Below are 14,147 nucleotides of genomic sequence, written 5' to 3' on the forward strand. Positions count from 1 at the left end.
GAGAAGGTTAAGTGACTTGTCAGTTACTTATTGGTCTACCTGGGCCTAGAATTCTAGGGAGGACTCTCATCAGTTCACCCTTGGTGTGGCCGTGTGGGTGGGAGCCCAGGAACTTGACATGAACCTTCACCTGATCACATTAGCACAGCACGCTGGATCAGTTTACCAGGTAATGGAGCTATCACCTTGGAAAGGGTTTAAAAAAAAAAAAGTGGAATAAGATAGGTAGGAAATCAATTTTGGTGGGAAAGGGAGCCCGTCAGACCCTGGAGGGAGGGGCAGGGGGACGGGCTCTCATCCCCAACAGACCTTAATACTCCCTGTAGCACTTTACGGTTACTATAGGACTTTCACATCCATCACTAACCTGGTTCCTTACAGGGTAGAACTGCAAGTGGTTTTTATCTCACTTGGGGTGGGGGGGGGGGTGTTAGTGCTCAGGAGTTAAGAGCCTGGGCCACCAGCTCATTGGGGTGGGGGTAGTGCTCCAAGTCCACACTTGTTCCTCCCACCCTTCCTCCACCCACCTGGCGTAACACTGGATGCTGAGCCGTGTGCGCAGATCCCCAGGACGTGAGTGCGTGCAGAGGTCTGTGTTCGTGCGCTGGGGGCGGGAGATGGGTTCGTGGGTGTACCTGGAGTCTTTCTGCGTGCTGCCCTGCGGGGTGCCTTGTTGCCTGGCGGCCAGAGGCTGAGTGTGAGCTGAGCCCGTGCACCTCCCCGGCCCGTGCACCCGCGGAAAGAGGCTACTCTGCGCCCCCGGGGAGTGGTGGCCCTTCTGAGCGGTCTGGGCCTTGCTCTGCTCCCTTTAGCCTCTCTGCTTCTGTCTCCCGGGGTCTCCTCGCACCCTCATCTGCAAGGGTTTCCAATTTCCTCTATCAGTTTCTCCGACCAGGTCCCTGGGGCTTTGCGTGCCCTTTCCAGTCGCTCGGATTTATCTAGCAGCGGGAGGTCGGGGGAACGCGATTAGGTCAAGAGGGTGACCTCTGGAGGAGGGGGAGCTGTGCGGCAAGGGGAGGAGAGGAGGTTCCGGGACAGAGCTAGAGATGCGGGGGCCGTGGGGCGATAACTTAGCCAGCAGTACCCCCTCCGCCAAAACCCAAGGCACCTCCCACCCTCGGTCCTGCTCCCCGGACGGGACAAGGGGCGGAGTCTCGTCCGCCCCACTTGAGGCCACTCAGCTGCGCAGGCCCCCGGGCCCCGACGCGCCCCCCGCCCCCGCTCTCCACCCGCCCGCCCCCAGGCCGCCCCGAGTCCACTCCAGATCCGGGCCGGGTTTCCCCCGTGTCGCTGGGGTCTCCGCCCCTCGGAGCCGCCGCCCCGGCCCAGCAGAGCAACGCAGCGGGAGGCGCCCGCAGCGCCGGACCCCGAAGCTCCCCGCGGGCGCTCGCTTGCGGGACTGAGCCGCGGCAGACCCCACAGCCGCACTCGGACTCCGAGTCGGGGGCTGCTCCGGTCCCCGCGCGTCACCCGAACTCGACCCTCGGGGCTCCGAAGTGACCCCTCTCCCGGCCCAGTTCGCTGTCCGCAGTCGCGGCATCCCTGCCCAGGCTCCGGCTCCGGCGAGGTAGGGGGCCGCGGGCCTGGGGGCTGGGGGCTGGCGTGCCCCTCCTCTGCGGAATGGGGGCAGCAGAAGGCCACCGGCCCCCCAGGGGAAGACAGCCGCTGCGCCCCCTAGAGCCCAACCCCTCCGGTCCGGTGACCTAGATAACGGGGACAGGGACTTTGCCTAGATGTTCGGAGGCACTTTCCCGTCTGTCATCCTTCCCCCACCCCGTCGCCATTGAGCTCCCACCTGTCCCCAGAGCCTGGCGCCCAGGGGGTCCCCTGCCAAGTAGACAGCTTCCTTCAGAATCTCCCTCCCGCTTGCCGCCCCCACTCCCCACTCCTGGAAAGGTGAAGAGGGAAGACTGGGAAAGACTCTCCAGTACAGCCCCCTAATCCATGGCTGTGGCTCTGGGGCACTCCCCCACCTCTCCTTCGTCTATCTTTCGCATCCCCTGGCTCTGCCCCATTTCATCTTGTTTCCCCTGTCTCTGTTTCCAAGGTCTCTGTTCTCTTCCAGACTCTTTTTCTGGCTCTCTCCTCCCCTTGACCCCTTCCCCCCATCGCACACCGTGGGGAAAAGGTGATGTGTCGCTGCTTTCTATTTCTGGTCTCCCTGGGGAGGGGGTGCAGCGCTAGGACTTTTTTGGCATCCGCTGTGTCCTGAGTCACGAGGTGTCATGTCTGTGTTTCTGTCTGTGCCTCCTCCCACTCTCCTCTCCCATCCTCTCCTGCCCAGCATCACCCTGTCCGCCTTTGTCTCCTTCCTGTCTTTTCGGCTCTCTTCTTTGGGCGCTTTGTGTAGCTGCTGTCTCTTTGTCTCCGCCTCTCCGCTCAATGCTCCCTCTGCTCCCTCTTCTCCCTCTTCCAGCTCCGAGAAGCTGTCGACCTCAAGGGCATCAATATTTCAGGTGTGTGGGGTGCGGTGGAGGTGGAGGTGGAGTGGGGGGCTCCCAGCATGCCCAGCGAGGACAATAATCATCCCCTCCCAAGAGTGGTCATTCATATTTATAAGATTGAAAGAATGGAACCAAGGATGCGAGAATGTGGAGGGTAAGGGAAACGCTGCCCCTCTTCTTGGAGTTGGGTCCCGGAGATGCCTGAACTACATCTCCCACAGTGCCCTGGAGGCACAGGGCTGCCTCTGCCTAGACACCTTATGGGAATGATAGTTCAATGAGGACGCTGTTCTGAAGGTTAGGAAGAGATTGGAGTGAGGAACCAGGGTTGTAGGGCCAGCCAGCAGCTTTGGCTTGGCCTAGAACCCCTAGTCTGCTTTGTTCCCAGCACCCACCATCCCCAGGATTTGAGGAACTTAGAACTTTTGTCTCGATGCACCCCCCACCACCACCACCCACAAATGGAAGAGGTGTGGAGGAGTGCCCAGGAAGAAAATGGGAGAGATGAATTTGCAAGCTCTTCTTTCTTTCCTATGACCCCCTTACAAACAATCTTATCTAAGATGTAGACACACCCTTTGGAAACAGTCTCCTCAATCTGGAAAGCAAAGGACAGTAACTGAAGCCTAATGTCTTAAATTAGTTGGATGTGTCCTTGTCTACAAGTTGCTTATGTTCTGTCCCCTTTTGGGGCATCAGGGAATTGCTGGGGTCTATACAGAACTACCAGCTAGTATTTTTGGGGGTCCTGTGATCAGCTGGTGAGGTTGCCTAGAAATGTAGATAGGAGCCACAAGCCAACTTGCTCATCTCTGAGACCCATCATTCCCAGACCCTGCCACAAGGAATCTGGAGCCAGGATAACTTAACTTTTAGCCTGGCTCTGCCCAAGCTGAGTCACCTTAGGCAAGATCTTAGCCTCCTTCGGTGCCTGTTTCCTCATCATGAAAGAAGTGGTTTGAATCTGATGGTCTCTAGTGATCTCTAAGATGCTCTGGGCCTGTCCTTCCCTGCTCTCTGATGGTCTGGTGCTGTCTTACCTCGTCCAGGTAAGGATTACCTGGGAAAGCCTTAGACATCAGCATCAGGTGGAAAAGAAAGAGGGAGATGGGACTCCTGTTTTGAAGCCATGTCTGTATAGCAAGCACACCGTGTTTATGCGGGCTGTGTTTGTGGCATGGAAGCTAAGACCATCCCTAAATTCATTGGTGTCATTGATTGTCTCCTCTCCCAAACCTAGCTCATGTTCTTGTTAACAAAACAAAAACAAAAATCCAACCAAACCAATATCATCCCCCAGATAGTAGCTGGTATATTTATTTCCTGGGATGTTGGTTAATGAGGCTTAAGGTAGGTTATGTGAAGGGAAAATTATAACTGGTTGAATAAGAAGAGAGTGGTTTAATTGGTGGATTTGGTTGGTCTGGAGGAGAGCCGTCTGGAAATGAGGAGTCATTAGGACATGGGTAGGGGGTTTTCTCTTGGCCCTGCCTCTGGCAGGGAAAACAGAAGGGCTGGAGGCCAAAGGCTGCCAGATCCATAGGAGTTGACCCAAAAAATGTGAATAGGAAGGACACAGAAAGTCTTGAGTAGAAGATAGGGCAAGAATTATAGGAAGAAATTAGAAAGAAGAATAGATGGAGAGAGAGAACAGAGAGACTCTCTGGAGGGAAGGTAAATAGGAGAGAGGGGCGTGGGTGATCTTTGTGGACATTTTGTTTGCAAGAGCTCCCACAGAGCCCTTTCCCAAATGATCATCTAGCCCTCAGGTGGAGCCGGGTCTCCCTATGGAGAAGGAGGGAACAAAATCCAGCAGGAGTAAGAGAAAGGCAGGTTTGATTAGCCTGGGAGGAAGGACTTTAAATTTTCTAATGGAGCTGTCCATCTGTTTACTCTTCCGGCTTATGTATGAATGTATGCGTCAGAGGGTACTGGGGGGGGAGCAATGAGGGGAAATCTGGAGTCTACTCCCCCTCCCTTTGCCCTGGGATTGTGACTGGTAGTGGTAAGAAGGGGAAGGACTGAACCCTCTGTTTTTCCCAGGGAACTCTTTTGTAGGAGAGTGGAGATGATGGTTTCTCATGTTCCTGCAGAGGTCTTAGAAAGGTGACACCTAAGACATCCCTTGTAGGGATGTCTTTCAATTTTTTACCCTTCCAAGGGCCTTCTGCCCCTTGTCTGAGTCCGTGGGGGCAAGTGGAGGTAAAGATCTCAGGCAAGTCTCTGAGGAGCTCATGGGGTTCATGAGTTGTGACTGTTGAGGAGTATTCTGGGTAGAGCAGGGTAGGATTGGGAGCTCTGGGAGCTGATCAGAGCTGGAGGCCCTGTATTCCCAGGGTCCCTGTGGAGAGCAGAAGAGAAGGAGTATTTGTGTAGGAAAGGGCTGTGGGGGACTGAGTGTTTAGGGTCCACATGTAGAAACAGGGACTCTAACCACAATACCGGGTTGTCTCTTTTCTGCAGAATAATGAAGCTGGAAACCAGTTATGGCACAGCCAGCTCAGAGGTCCCTAAGCCAGAAAGAGGCTGATCCAGATGTGGAGTCACACTCAGACATCCCGCCAAGTCCAGATGAATCTGGGCCTGAGGTTGAGACTGAGACCTTGGGGGTTAAGTCAGGGTCTGAGGCCAAGGCCAAACCCCAGGTCCAGATCATGGCCTGAGGCTAAGGCTGAGCCGTTGGACTTCATGGTAGAAACAGAAGTTTGAGGAGGTGCTGGCCATCTCAGGGAACATCTACGGTGGCCTCAACTACCTTCCCAGTCGCTACCACAGCTGGCTCCGGATCCCAATCCCAGCATGATGCTGGCCACATGCAACGGAGGAGTGGTGAACCGGCAGGGCCCAGGGGAAAAGAGGGGGAACCACGTTTGGGTGAGTATAGATCTTAGGAAGGAGAAGAGGCAAATCTCTCCCCTAGCCCTCGTCTAGAGGGCTCTAAAGAGGAGCCAGTCCACTTTAGAACCAGAGTCTGGCGTCCGGATCCAGGGGCCTGGGCAACTGAGTAGGATGGAGGACACACGGAACTCCGAGGAGCGGAGGGAGGGACTGGTGAGAGCTTCTGTATTTGAGGATTCCTTTGAGGAGTTTCTGGGGGCAGGAGCGCAAAAAGAAGAGAGCAGTCAAGAGAGGGTAGACCGGAGGTGAGAGCAAGAGTGGGGTCAGGACCTCTGAGTAGACTGAGCATGGAGAACATCCGGACGCGGTGAGCAGGTGACGGGGTCTAGACGGAGTTAAGGAGACTAGTAGCAGGGACTAGGGACTAGTAGCAAGCTCCTGGGGTGGAGCCAAGGAAAGGGGGCGTGGCGATGCTCAGGGACCGGGTGCCAGCCGAACCCGACCATCTCGATCATCTCGAGATGACGAATGGTCTTTCTGCAGGCTCTGGAGACCTGAGTGCTGAGGATATCTCCCTGGGCAGGCCCCGGTCTGGCCTGGCGCCCGGGGTTGTGACGACGGAGCGCTCAACGTGGGGGAAGAAGAAAGCCCTGTGAGCCCAGAGCCCTGGCAGGGGCGGAGGGCCCCCTAACCGCCAGGGTCCACAGATCGCGATGGCAAGGGTGTGGCGCGGCTGCTGCAGCGCTTCCGCTCCCAGCTAGTCCAGCCACAGCACCCGGGGATCAAGGTGGCACAGCTCATCCGGGATGACCAGCTGGGCCTCCGGGAGCTGGAGAAATACCGCCTTATCCCCAAACAGGTGAGAAGGACTGGGGAGCTCAGAGAGCCAGGCGTCCTCCCCTCCTCACCCAGTCGCCGGCTTGCTATCTCTGCTGGCTCTGCCGAGTGGGGGCGCCCGTGAGCCCTGCCCCCGCACTCCCAGTCCTTATCCAGGCCCTTCTGTCCAGGGGGTGTCAAAAAGCCCCCAGACTCCGAGGTGTCAAACCGTCAGTCCTTACTCCAGATGGCTGGACCGTTATCTGCCTCCCCTCTATCGATCCTGCCTTCCCCCAGGGACCCAAAGATCCTAACCTGAGTCTTTCTCCTTCCTCTGCGTCTCCCCTATCCTACGGACTAATCTCTTCCCTTCCCTTCCACTCCCCTCGGAGACCCAGCACCCCCCCCCCCCCGCCCCCGTCTCTGGCTCCCTGGCTCTGACCCCATCCTTGGGGAACAGGTACATATTCTGAGGCCTTGCACCTGGTTCCTCCATGCTACCCTCGGGGGGTGGTGGGGTGAGGGTGGGCACAGGCTTTCACATACCCCATGCCACCTGGCCTGGCACTGTCAGTCCTCCTGAGGGGGCCCTACCGGGATCCCGTGGATGTTAATGTGGGAGTGAAGATGCCAAGAGGCACTGGGCTCTCCAGGCCTCCCGCTGTCCACCCCGTGCTCACCCTTGACCCCCGCAGGACATCCTTAGATCTCAACCCCACTGGCTGGGCTGGGCGTGTGAGTGTGGGCCTCGGGCACCTTCTCGAGGCTGCCCACCGAGGCCATGTTAGAGGCTGGTGGCGACGTGGCACACCTCCTGCTCTCGCCTTCCTTTCCCGCAGCGCGACGTGCTTCCGGTCGGGGCTATCACCCAGGACTGGCCGAGCAACCTGCGCCTGCTGGCGGCTGAGGGCCTGGAGTGGCACGTGGACAGCCGCGCATACCCGCAAGTGCTCACGCTGTGCACGCCCCGTGCACGCCCCCTTCTCCATCCTCAGGGCGGTGACGGCACGTGGCGCTACCTCCACATCGACGCCTTTGGCAGCGATGGCGCGCAGGTGCAGAGCCAGCTTTCTGACACCTGCACCGCTAGGCCCCGCGTCTCGCCGGCCTCAACGTCATGTGCCAGGTTTTCCTAGCGCCCCAGTTATGGTCGCAGCTGACTGACTTCTGCAGGCCGACAACTAGGGCCACTCCTATCCGAGGGGAGAGAAGAAGCACTTTAGATCTGCCCTCTTGGACTGATCTCCAGCAAGCCCTGCCCTCCACCGTTTGCAAGCTCCGCCCCCTCCACCCTGCGCTCGGCTGCTGGCTCTGAAGACTACCCTGACCCGGAGGAGCGCCCTCCCTAAACGTTTACTCTACCTTTCTGTCTGCCATCTGGACTCTAGCGCGTCCAAACCCTGCGTCTGTGTTTCTGCCCACGCCTTGATCTGAACCGCTGGGTTTGGGGGAGGCCCTTGCGTTGCTATTGTCCACCTTTCCCCCCCTAACCGGGCAAAGAATGGGTTCCTTCCCAGGCTCATGAGCCTTTCCTGGTCGGTCCGCCCTTGCCTAACAGTGAACTCTGCCTTCCTGACTTCTCCCTTCTGCCCCCTCAGGGGCGAAAGGGGGCAGAGGGATGTGCTACACCCAGCTGCCCAACACGTATTACTTTTCTTCCTCCCTCCCTTCTCAAGCTCTCAGAGCTTGCTCTGCATTCGGCTCCTTGCCTCCCTCTCAGACTCCCGTGCCTCTGCATCCTCTCCCTCCTTCTTTCTGTGCTCCTATCCTCCTCCCTGGACCTCCCAGACACTTAGCTCCTCATGGCCCATTTGTCTGCTTCTCCATTCCTCTTCCCCATGACCCCTTCATCATCCGCCCTGTGTGCAATAGGGAGAGAGAGCACCTGTAAATGAACTAGAATTATAATGTCCTGTTGACCTTCCCCTAACGCATTTTTCCAAGCCTGCTCCCTCAGACGGGTTTCCTCCAACTTTGTTCCCTGTTGCTATTTTATTTTATTTTTTTTTAATTTTTATTTATTTATGATAGGAACACAGTGAGAGAGAGAGGCAGAGACACAGGCAGAGGGAGAAGCAGGCTCCATGCACCGGGAGCCCGACGTGGGATTTGATCCCGGATCTCCAGGATCGCGCCCTGGGCCAAAGGCAGGCGCCAAACCGCTGCGCCACCCAGGGATCCCTCCTGTTGCTATTTTAAAGCCCCCTTCCCATGCCCCCAACCAGTGGCCTGAACCAGGCCATGGACCAGGGAGGTCGGGCTGAAGAGTTTGGTGTGGGGTGGGCAGGTCCCACAGCCCAGTATGGGGCTGTCTTCCAGTTCTAACCAGGCTGCCTTCTAGCGCCACTGGAACCCCCACCTCCAGATATTTTTGGACGTGCCTCCCTTTCTCTGGTTCCTTTATGCTTCTTGGACTTTGGCAGTTTTCTATTTGAATGCAAGTAGTAACAGCTGCAATTGCACAGCGCTGTCTCCTACACTGGATCCTCACATTTACCACCGAGGGAGGACACAGAGGCTCACAAAGATCAAAGTGACTCCCAAGTCATTCAAAGTAGCTGGGAGCCTGGCAGGGACTAGAATTCAGGTGTCCCAAGCCCCGGGCATGCCTCAGATCCCCACTCTGTGACCATGAGTGCTTGGACTTCTTGTTGGGTGATGCACAATTGGTGGGGATTTGTTGACAGCAAGCACAGGGGGCGCTGGGGATGGAATTGAAGACACGGGCAGAGCAGGGCATCTGGAGGTGAAAGAAGGTGGGCAAAGAGGCCCGCGGCTGCTTCATCACTTCCCCCAGTTCCGGTTTTGCTGCTGTGCTGCACTGCCTTGCTTGGCTGCCTTCGGCGCCTGGCCATGCTGCCACCCTCCCTGTCACTTCAACCGAGGCTGTATTGCAATAAAACGGACCCTTAGCCCACCCTCTGTGTCTGTTTCACTTCTCAGTGGGGGAGGGATGAGACGCATTATCCTCCCCCCCTCCCCCAGCAGCCTGTATTAGAGAGGATCTCTAAGCCCTGTGGCAATGGGGCTAATGACTTCCTGGAGCTGGAGAGGGCTGCTGGCCGCTGCGCGCCCCCACCCCCACCCCAGCCAAGCGGCAGAAAGAAGCAGTTGCTCTGAAGCGAGGCGGGCAGCTGCGCGGCGCCCTGACAAGCCTGGGTCTTGCTTTCCACTGCACCTGGGAGCCTGGGGCTACCCAAATTCTATGGGCTTCTCTCCCAAGTTCCCCTTGGCATCCAGGACCGGCCTCCCCCAACCCCACAATCCAGGCGTCTAACTCCCAGCTCTCGGGCTTTCTCAGCCAGCGCGCCCGCTTTCCGGATTCCTGGGTGGGCACCGCGCAGAAGGGGGAGGAGGTGGAGGGAGCATGGGCACCGCCCCCCCCCCCCCCCCCCGCCCCCGGAGCCAAGCTCCGGAGCGCCGGAGACTGCGATTCCGAAAAGTAACACGCGGGGGCGCCAGGACTCACGGACGCAGGCGAGGCAGCGCAAGGTGGTTACCGTCCGTGTGAGTGTGTCCATGGGCGTCTTTGTGTGTCTGCGTTTCTGTACATGTGTGTACGAGTCCCAGGGTGTCCGGGTGGGATGTATTCGGGACAACGTGCCTGGTGTACCCCAGAATCAGGTACTCCAAGGGGCTTTTTGATGAGGACGTTGCTTGATATGTTACTCTGTATGTGTGGATGGGGAGGTAGGACAACTGTGTATCGTCGTGTGTGCAAGGCGTAGCCTTTGAGTCCCTGAAACCGCATCTTGGATTTTTGAAGTCACATTCCCTCAGGGTTTTTACCCCCTCCCACCATCCCATGTGAAAGGAACGAGGGCTCTCAACGCAAATCTCCATTACCCTGGTCACATCTTCAGCATGTGTCCGAATGACACTGCCAGGCTAGGTGTGATATTGTGTTTGTGTAAGTGGGTGTGTCTCAGAATATCAGTGTAACTCTGAATAATAGTATGTTTGTGCGTGACAGGTGGGTCTGGAGGAGGCTGGTTCAGGATTATGAAAGTACATAATTTGCTTTCTCTGGTTAGTTTGTGGCTATCACCTTCATGGCGTGTGTGTTTTCCTTCTCAATCTCTCCAGAAGCTATCTCTGTGTCTCCCCTCATCTCATCTCTGTCTCTTTCTCTCTCTCTCATTCTCTTGGTGACTCATCTCTGCGGCTTTGCCCTCCCCCGGCTTGCTGGGTCTCCCATCCCCCACTCAGGAGTGGGTGGGGGCAAGAGAGAATGGGACCCCGGAACTGAAAATCAGGGTGAGTGCCCTCTTATTATTACTTATCATTCCCAGACCCATCAGTGGCCCCCAGCCCCTCTCAGTCCCCTCCCCACTCTATTGAATTGGGCTGGGCAGGCAATAGGGCAATGACGCTTTTTAATTGGGCCATTTTCAGGGGGACCTTCAGTACCTTCTTTCAGGTCAAAGTGGAGACCCCTGCCCCTCTCATAAAGTGCCCCCCTCCCTGCCTGTCCCCCAATGGCTGACGCAATGAAAGGCTGCAGAGGTGAGTCACCGGTGGGGGGAAGGGAAAGATGGGGGGACGGTGAGCTGCGGGGTCCCCAAGTCCCTGCCCTCTTTTTCTCTTCCAAAGCTTCTCAGGGAAAAGACAATGCTCTTTCTCCCCCCCTCCCCTGGCTTTCCAAATCTTCAGTTTGGATCACTACTCCACTGGACCCCATCTTTTCCTGCTGCCCTCTTGGAGAGTATGAGAGATTCAGAAACAAAGACAGAGAGAAAGATTTATACAAATAACTCAAAGCAAACATCAGGCATCCCCTCCAGGTCTCCATCTCAGCATTGCCTTTTCTAGCACTGGCTCTCCATTCTTTATCTTTCCTGCCATCTTCCTCCCCTACCAATTCCAGGCAACTGTCCCCAGTTCCAGAAACCCCTAGAGGCAGCAGGGTATGAAGGGCACAGCACATCTCTGGGAGGTGGGGTGTGTGTGAATGAGCAGACCCAGGTAGGGAACTGAGATAAAGTGAGGCAGAAACAGACTCAGAGATTCAGAGTCCATGCGGACATGACCCAGATTGTGGAATCACCAAGGCTATTGCCCTGAGTGCCTCGGGATCCATCTTGCTGCCCCCGTCCCCCACTCCATGCTGACTGAGATTCTTGGGATGTCAGCATCTGAGAAGCTCCCCTGAGCTTCTGGGCTGAGAGGAGGAAGCAAGGGGTGAAGAGTTGGGGAAGGATGGAAGGAGGAACACTCTGAAAACAGGGGGGCAAGGACTGGAACTTGGGGGCTGCAGATGAGTGGCTTTACTGCACAGCAATCTAGAGATAGTGAATGTGGGGGAGGGGCAGCCAAGATCAAAGACATGGAGACATGCACATAACTTCTAACATAAATCAAAAAGCATGGAAGGATCCAGAGAAATGCACAAAGACACATGTGTGTACACCCACACACCCACACGTACACACACACTATTGACAGATCAAGCCAGGCTCATTTTTCAGACATCAGCAGATTCCCAGACTGGATGCACTCAAAGTCTCCCAACCACACAGGTATATAGACACTCAGAAGTACCGGAAACCCCAGACACTCATACAAAGACATCTGGAAATAGGCAAAAACATGGCCACACAGATTGCAAGAGAAGATTTTATATTTAAAGTGGAACACTATCATGCCCATCCAATCTATCTGATTAAATACACACTTGGTCTTCCAGTTCCCTTTCTCCCCCCCATATGTTTCACTGAACTCTGCACATGTGCACACACGCGCATGCATATATATGTACATGCACACATAGGTGCTCATGCATGTACAAAAGCCTACAGGAACACAAACCGTTTTTCCAGGTGCCTGTCTCCCTTCATCTCACACTTAGTTGTGAACCCCATCAGCCTCTCAGTCTGCCCCCCTTGGCTCTTTCCCTCCTCTCTTCCTTCTCTCTTGGATGGCTTCCCTTCCCCCCTCCAGATGTCTGAGCCATCTCTCTGATTCATCCTCCTCGGGAAGGTAACGTGACCCCCTCCCCATCCTACTGCTCACTGTAACCAGGCTGGGAAGATAAAGGGGAAAAGAAGAGGAGGAGAAAGAGGAATGAGAGGAGCCCCCAGGTTAAGGAGTGGTCCTAGATAGTTGTGTGCGTGTTGAAGGTGGTGGGAGAGGCACAGCCTTGGGGTCGGCTGCCCCCTCCTCTCTCTGCTTTCTTTGCTATTTCCACAGTCACCTTGATTCTCAGTGCTGTGTTGTTGTTGTTGTTTTTTTCCTCCTCCTTTAGCCTGTTCCTTCTACCTGTTCCAGATTTCTTCCTTCCTCCCTCCCTCTCCTGCTCCCATCTCTTCTCTTTCCTCTCTCTCTACTCCTCCCCACCTCTTTCCCTGCAGAGCTGATGGGCTTTCTTCTGGGAAAGTCGAGCCACTGATGGAACCGAGAAGCCACTGCTGGCTATAGAGGGAAAGCACGTGAGTGAGTGAGTGAGTGAGTGTGTGTGTGTGTGTGTGTGTGACAGTGAGAGAGAGAGAGAGCGCGAGAGAGAGAAAGAGAGCAAAGGAGGGTCAGTGCTAGGAAGTGATGAGGAGGGGGTTGAGGACTGGTTCTGAAAGAGTCCCTGCACCCCTGACAGACAGCCCTTATCTCGGTTTCCAGAATCTTAGGGTGCGGGTGCCCTGCGTGTGCCCACAGGCACCCCTGTGTCCGCAGTTCTTGTGTGTCTGGCATGTGTCATTGTCACTCCCCCCTTTCCCTGCCCACGCCCCCGCACAGCTCTCTGCCTGCACCGCAGCCCCCTCCAGCCTCCCTCCTCCCTTTCATTCCTGCAGTGGCTGCTCCCCTGCCCCCTCCCCATTTCCGTCCTCCCCCCCACCCCCGCCCACGGGCTGGTCTCCCTTCACTGGACCCGGCTCGCTGATGGATTCTCTTTGCGCAATCTGTGCGTCATCGCCCCCCCCCCAGCTGTCCAAGCCCCCAACCCCAACGCCTCTGGCAGGAGATACGGACAAGGGGTCTGGTGGTAGAGAGGGGCTATCTCTGACGCTGCACACCCACCCCCACCCCTCCGCAACGCGTTCAAACCTTCCCTTTAAGCAGTGGAGAGAGCTGGAGTTGAGTCACCCCCCCAACCTGCGCAACCCCCTCCCCACCTGGTCTGCTCTCGCCCTCCAAACGTCCTTTGGGGGGAAGCAGAGGGAGGGAAAGAAGCAGGAGGAGGGTGCAGAGAGGTGGGCTGACAAGGAGCAAGCCGGGGCACCAACATACGCTACAGTGAGCTGGACAGAAGGACAGACACACCTTTTTCTCCAAACACGCACCGACTGTGAACAGACACGACATAGAGGCATACACATCCTCAGCCTTCCCCTTTCTTCCGACTCGGACCCTTTCCAACGGGATTACCAAAACCGCAAGATTCACCCATCTGCCCCGGCCCAGGGCCGGAACCCCGCACCGCAGGTCCGCGAACAGCGCCCGCAGGCGCGCAGATCAGTCCCTCCTCTCTCGGGTTCACGCCGTCCTTGGGTGTGTTCCCCATGGACCGTGCGTGCGGTCGGGGAATGGGGAGTCCAGCCCCTTCCTCGGCTTTGGAATCCTTATCCTCCCCCTCCCCAGTATGGATCTCCTACTGATGCCCAGTCAGACTCTGGGAGTGCCCCCATCATATTCGGCTCAGCGACGCGGGCTCCCGCAGCTGCAAGTTGCTCTGTAACCCACCCTCCCGCCTTGCAACGTCTCTGCATCCACCCTTCCATTCACTCTCCCATTCATTCATTCATCCTTTTCTCCTCGTCCCTCCTTCATTCATTCATAGCCCCCTGCCCCGCCCGCCTCAGCGATTTCATTCATTCATTCATTCATTCATTTCCCCGGTGCTCGGCTAGCGCACGCCCCTCCAGCCGAGGCTCCCGGCGCGCAGGCGCGGGCCGGGAGAGGAACACATTCTCCAATCACCGGGCTGCCCCCCACCTCGAGGCGCCCGCCCGCTTCCCCATGAATGAACATTGACGTCAATGGGGCGGGGCAAGCCCACGTGACCCTGCGCTCTCCCCTTTATAAGGCGGCAGCGGCGCGGGCGCTGTCCAGCGTGCT

At 56.8% G+C, this 14,147-nt stretch overlaps 1 protein-coding gene across 1 annotated transcript; it reads left to right on the forward strand.

The window, feature by feature from the left end:
* The first annotated feature begins 5,752 nt into the window (after positions 1 to 5,752).
* On the forward strand, positions 5,753 to 9,015 carry NAT16 (N-acetyltransferase 16 (putative)). The gene is given in 4 exon segments (XM_041748508.1): positions 5,753 to 5,813; positions 5,990 to 6,141; positions 6,938 to 7,169; positions 7,172 to 9,015. Coding segments are annotated over 4 exon segments (687 nt in total). The 3' UTR covers positions 7,414 to 9,015.
* Positions 9,016 to 14,147: the final 5,132 nt, after the last annotated feature.

Source organism: Vulpes lagopus, chromosome 3, assembly GCF_018345385.1.
Source record: "Vulpes lagopus strain Blue_001 chromosome 3, ASM1834538v1, whole genome shotgun sequence".
Classification (NCBI taxonomy): domain Eukaryota; kingdom Metazoa; phylum Chordata; class Mammalia; order Carnivora; family Canidae; genus Vulpes; species Vulpes lagopus.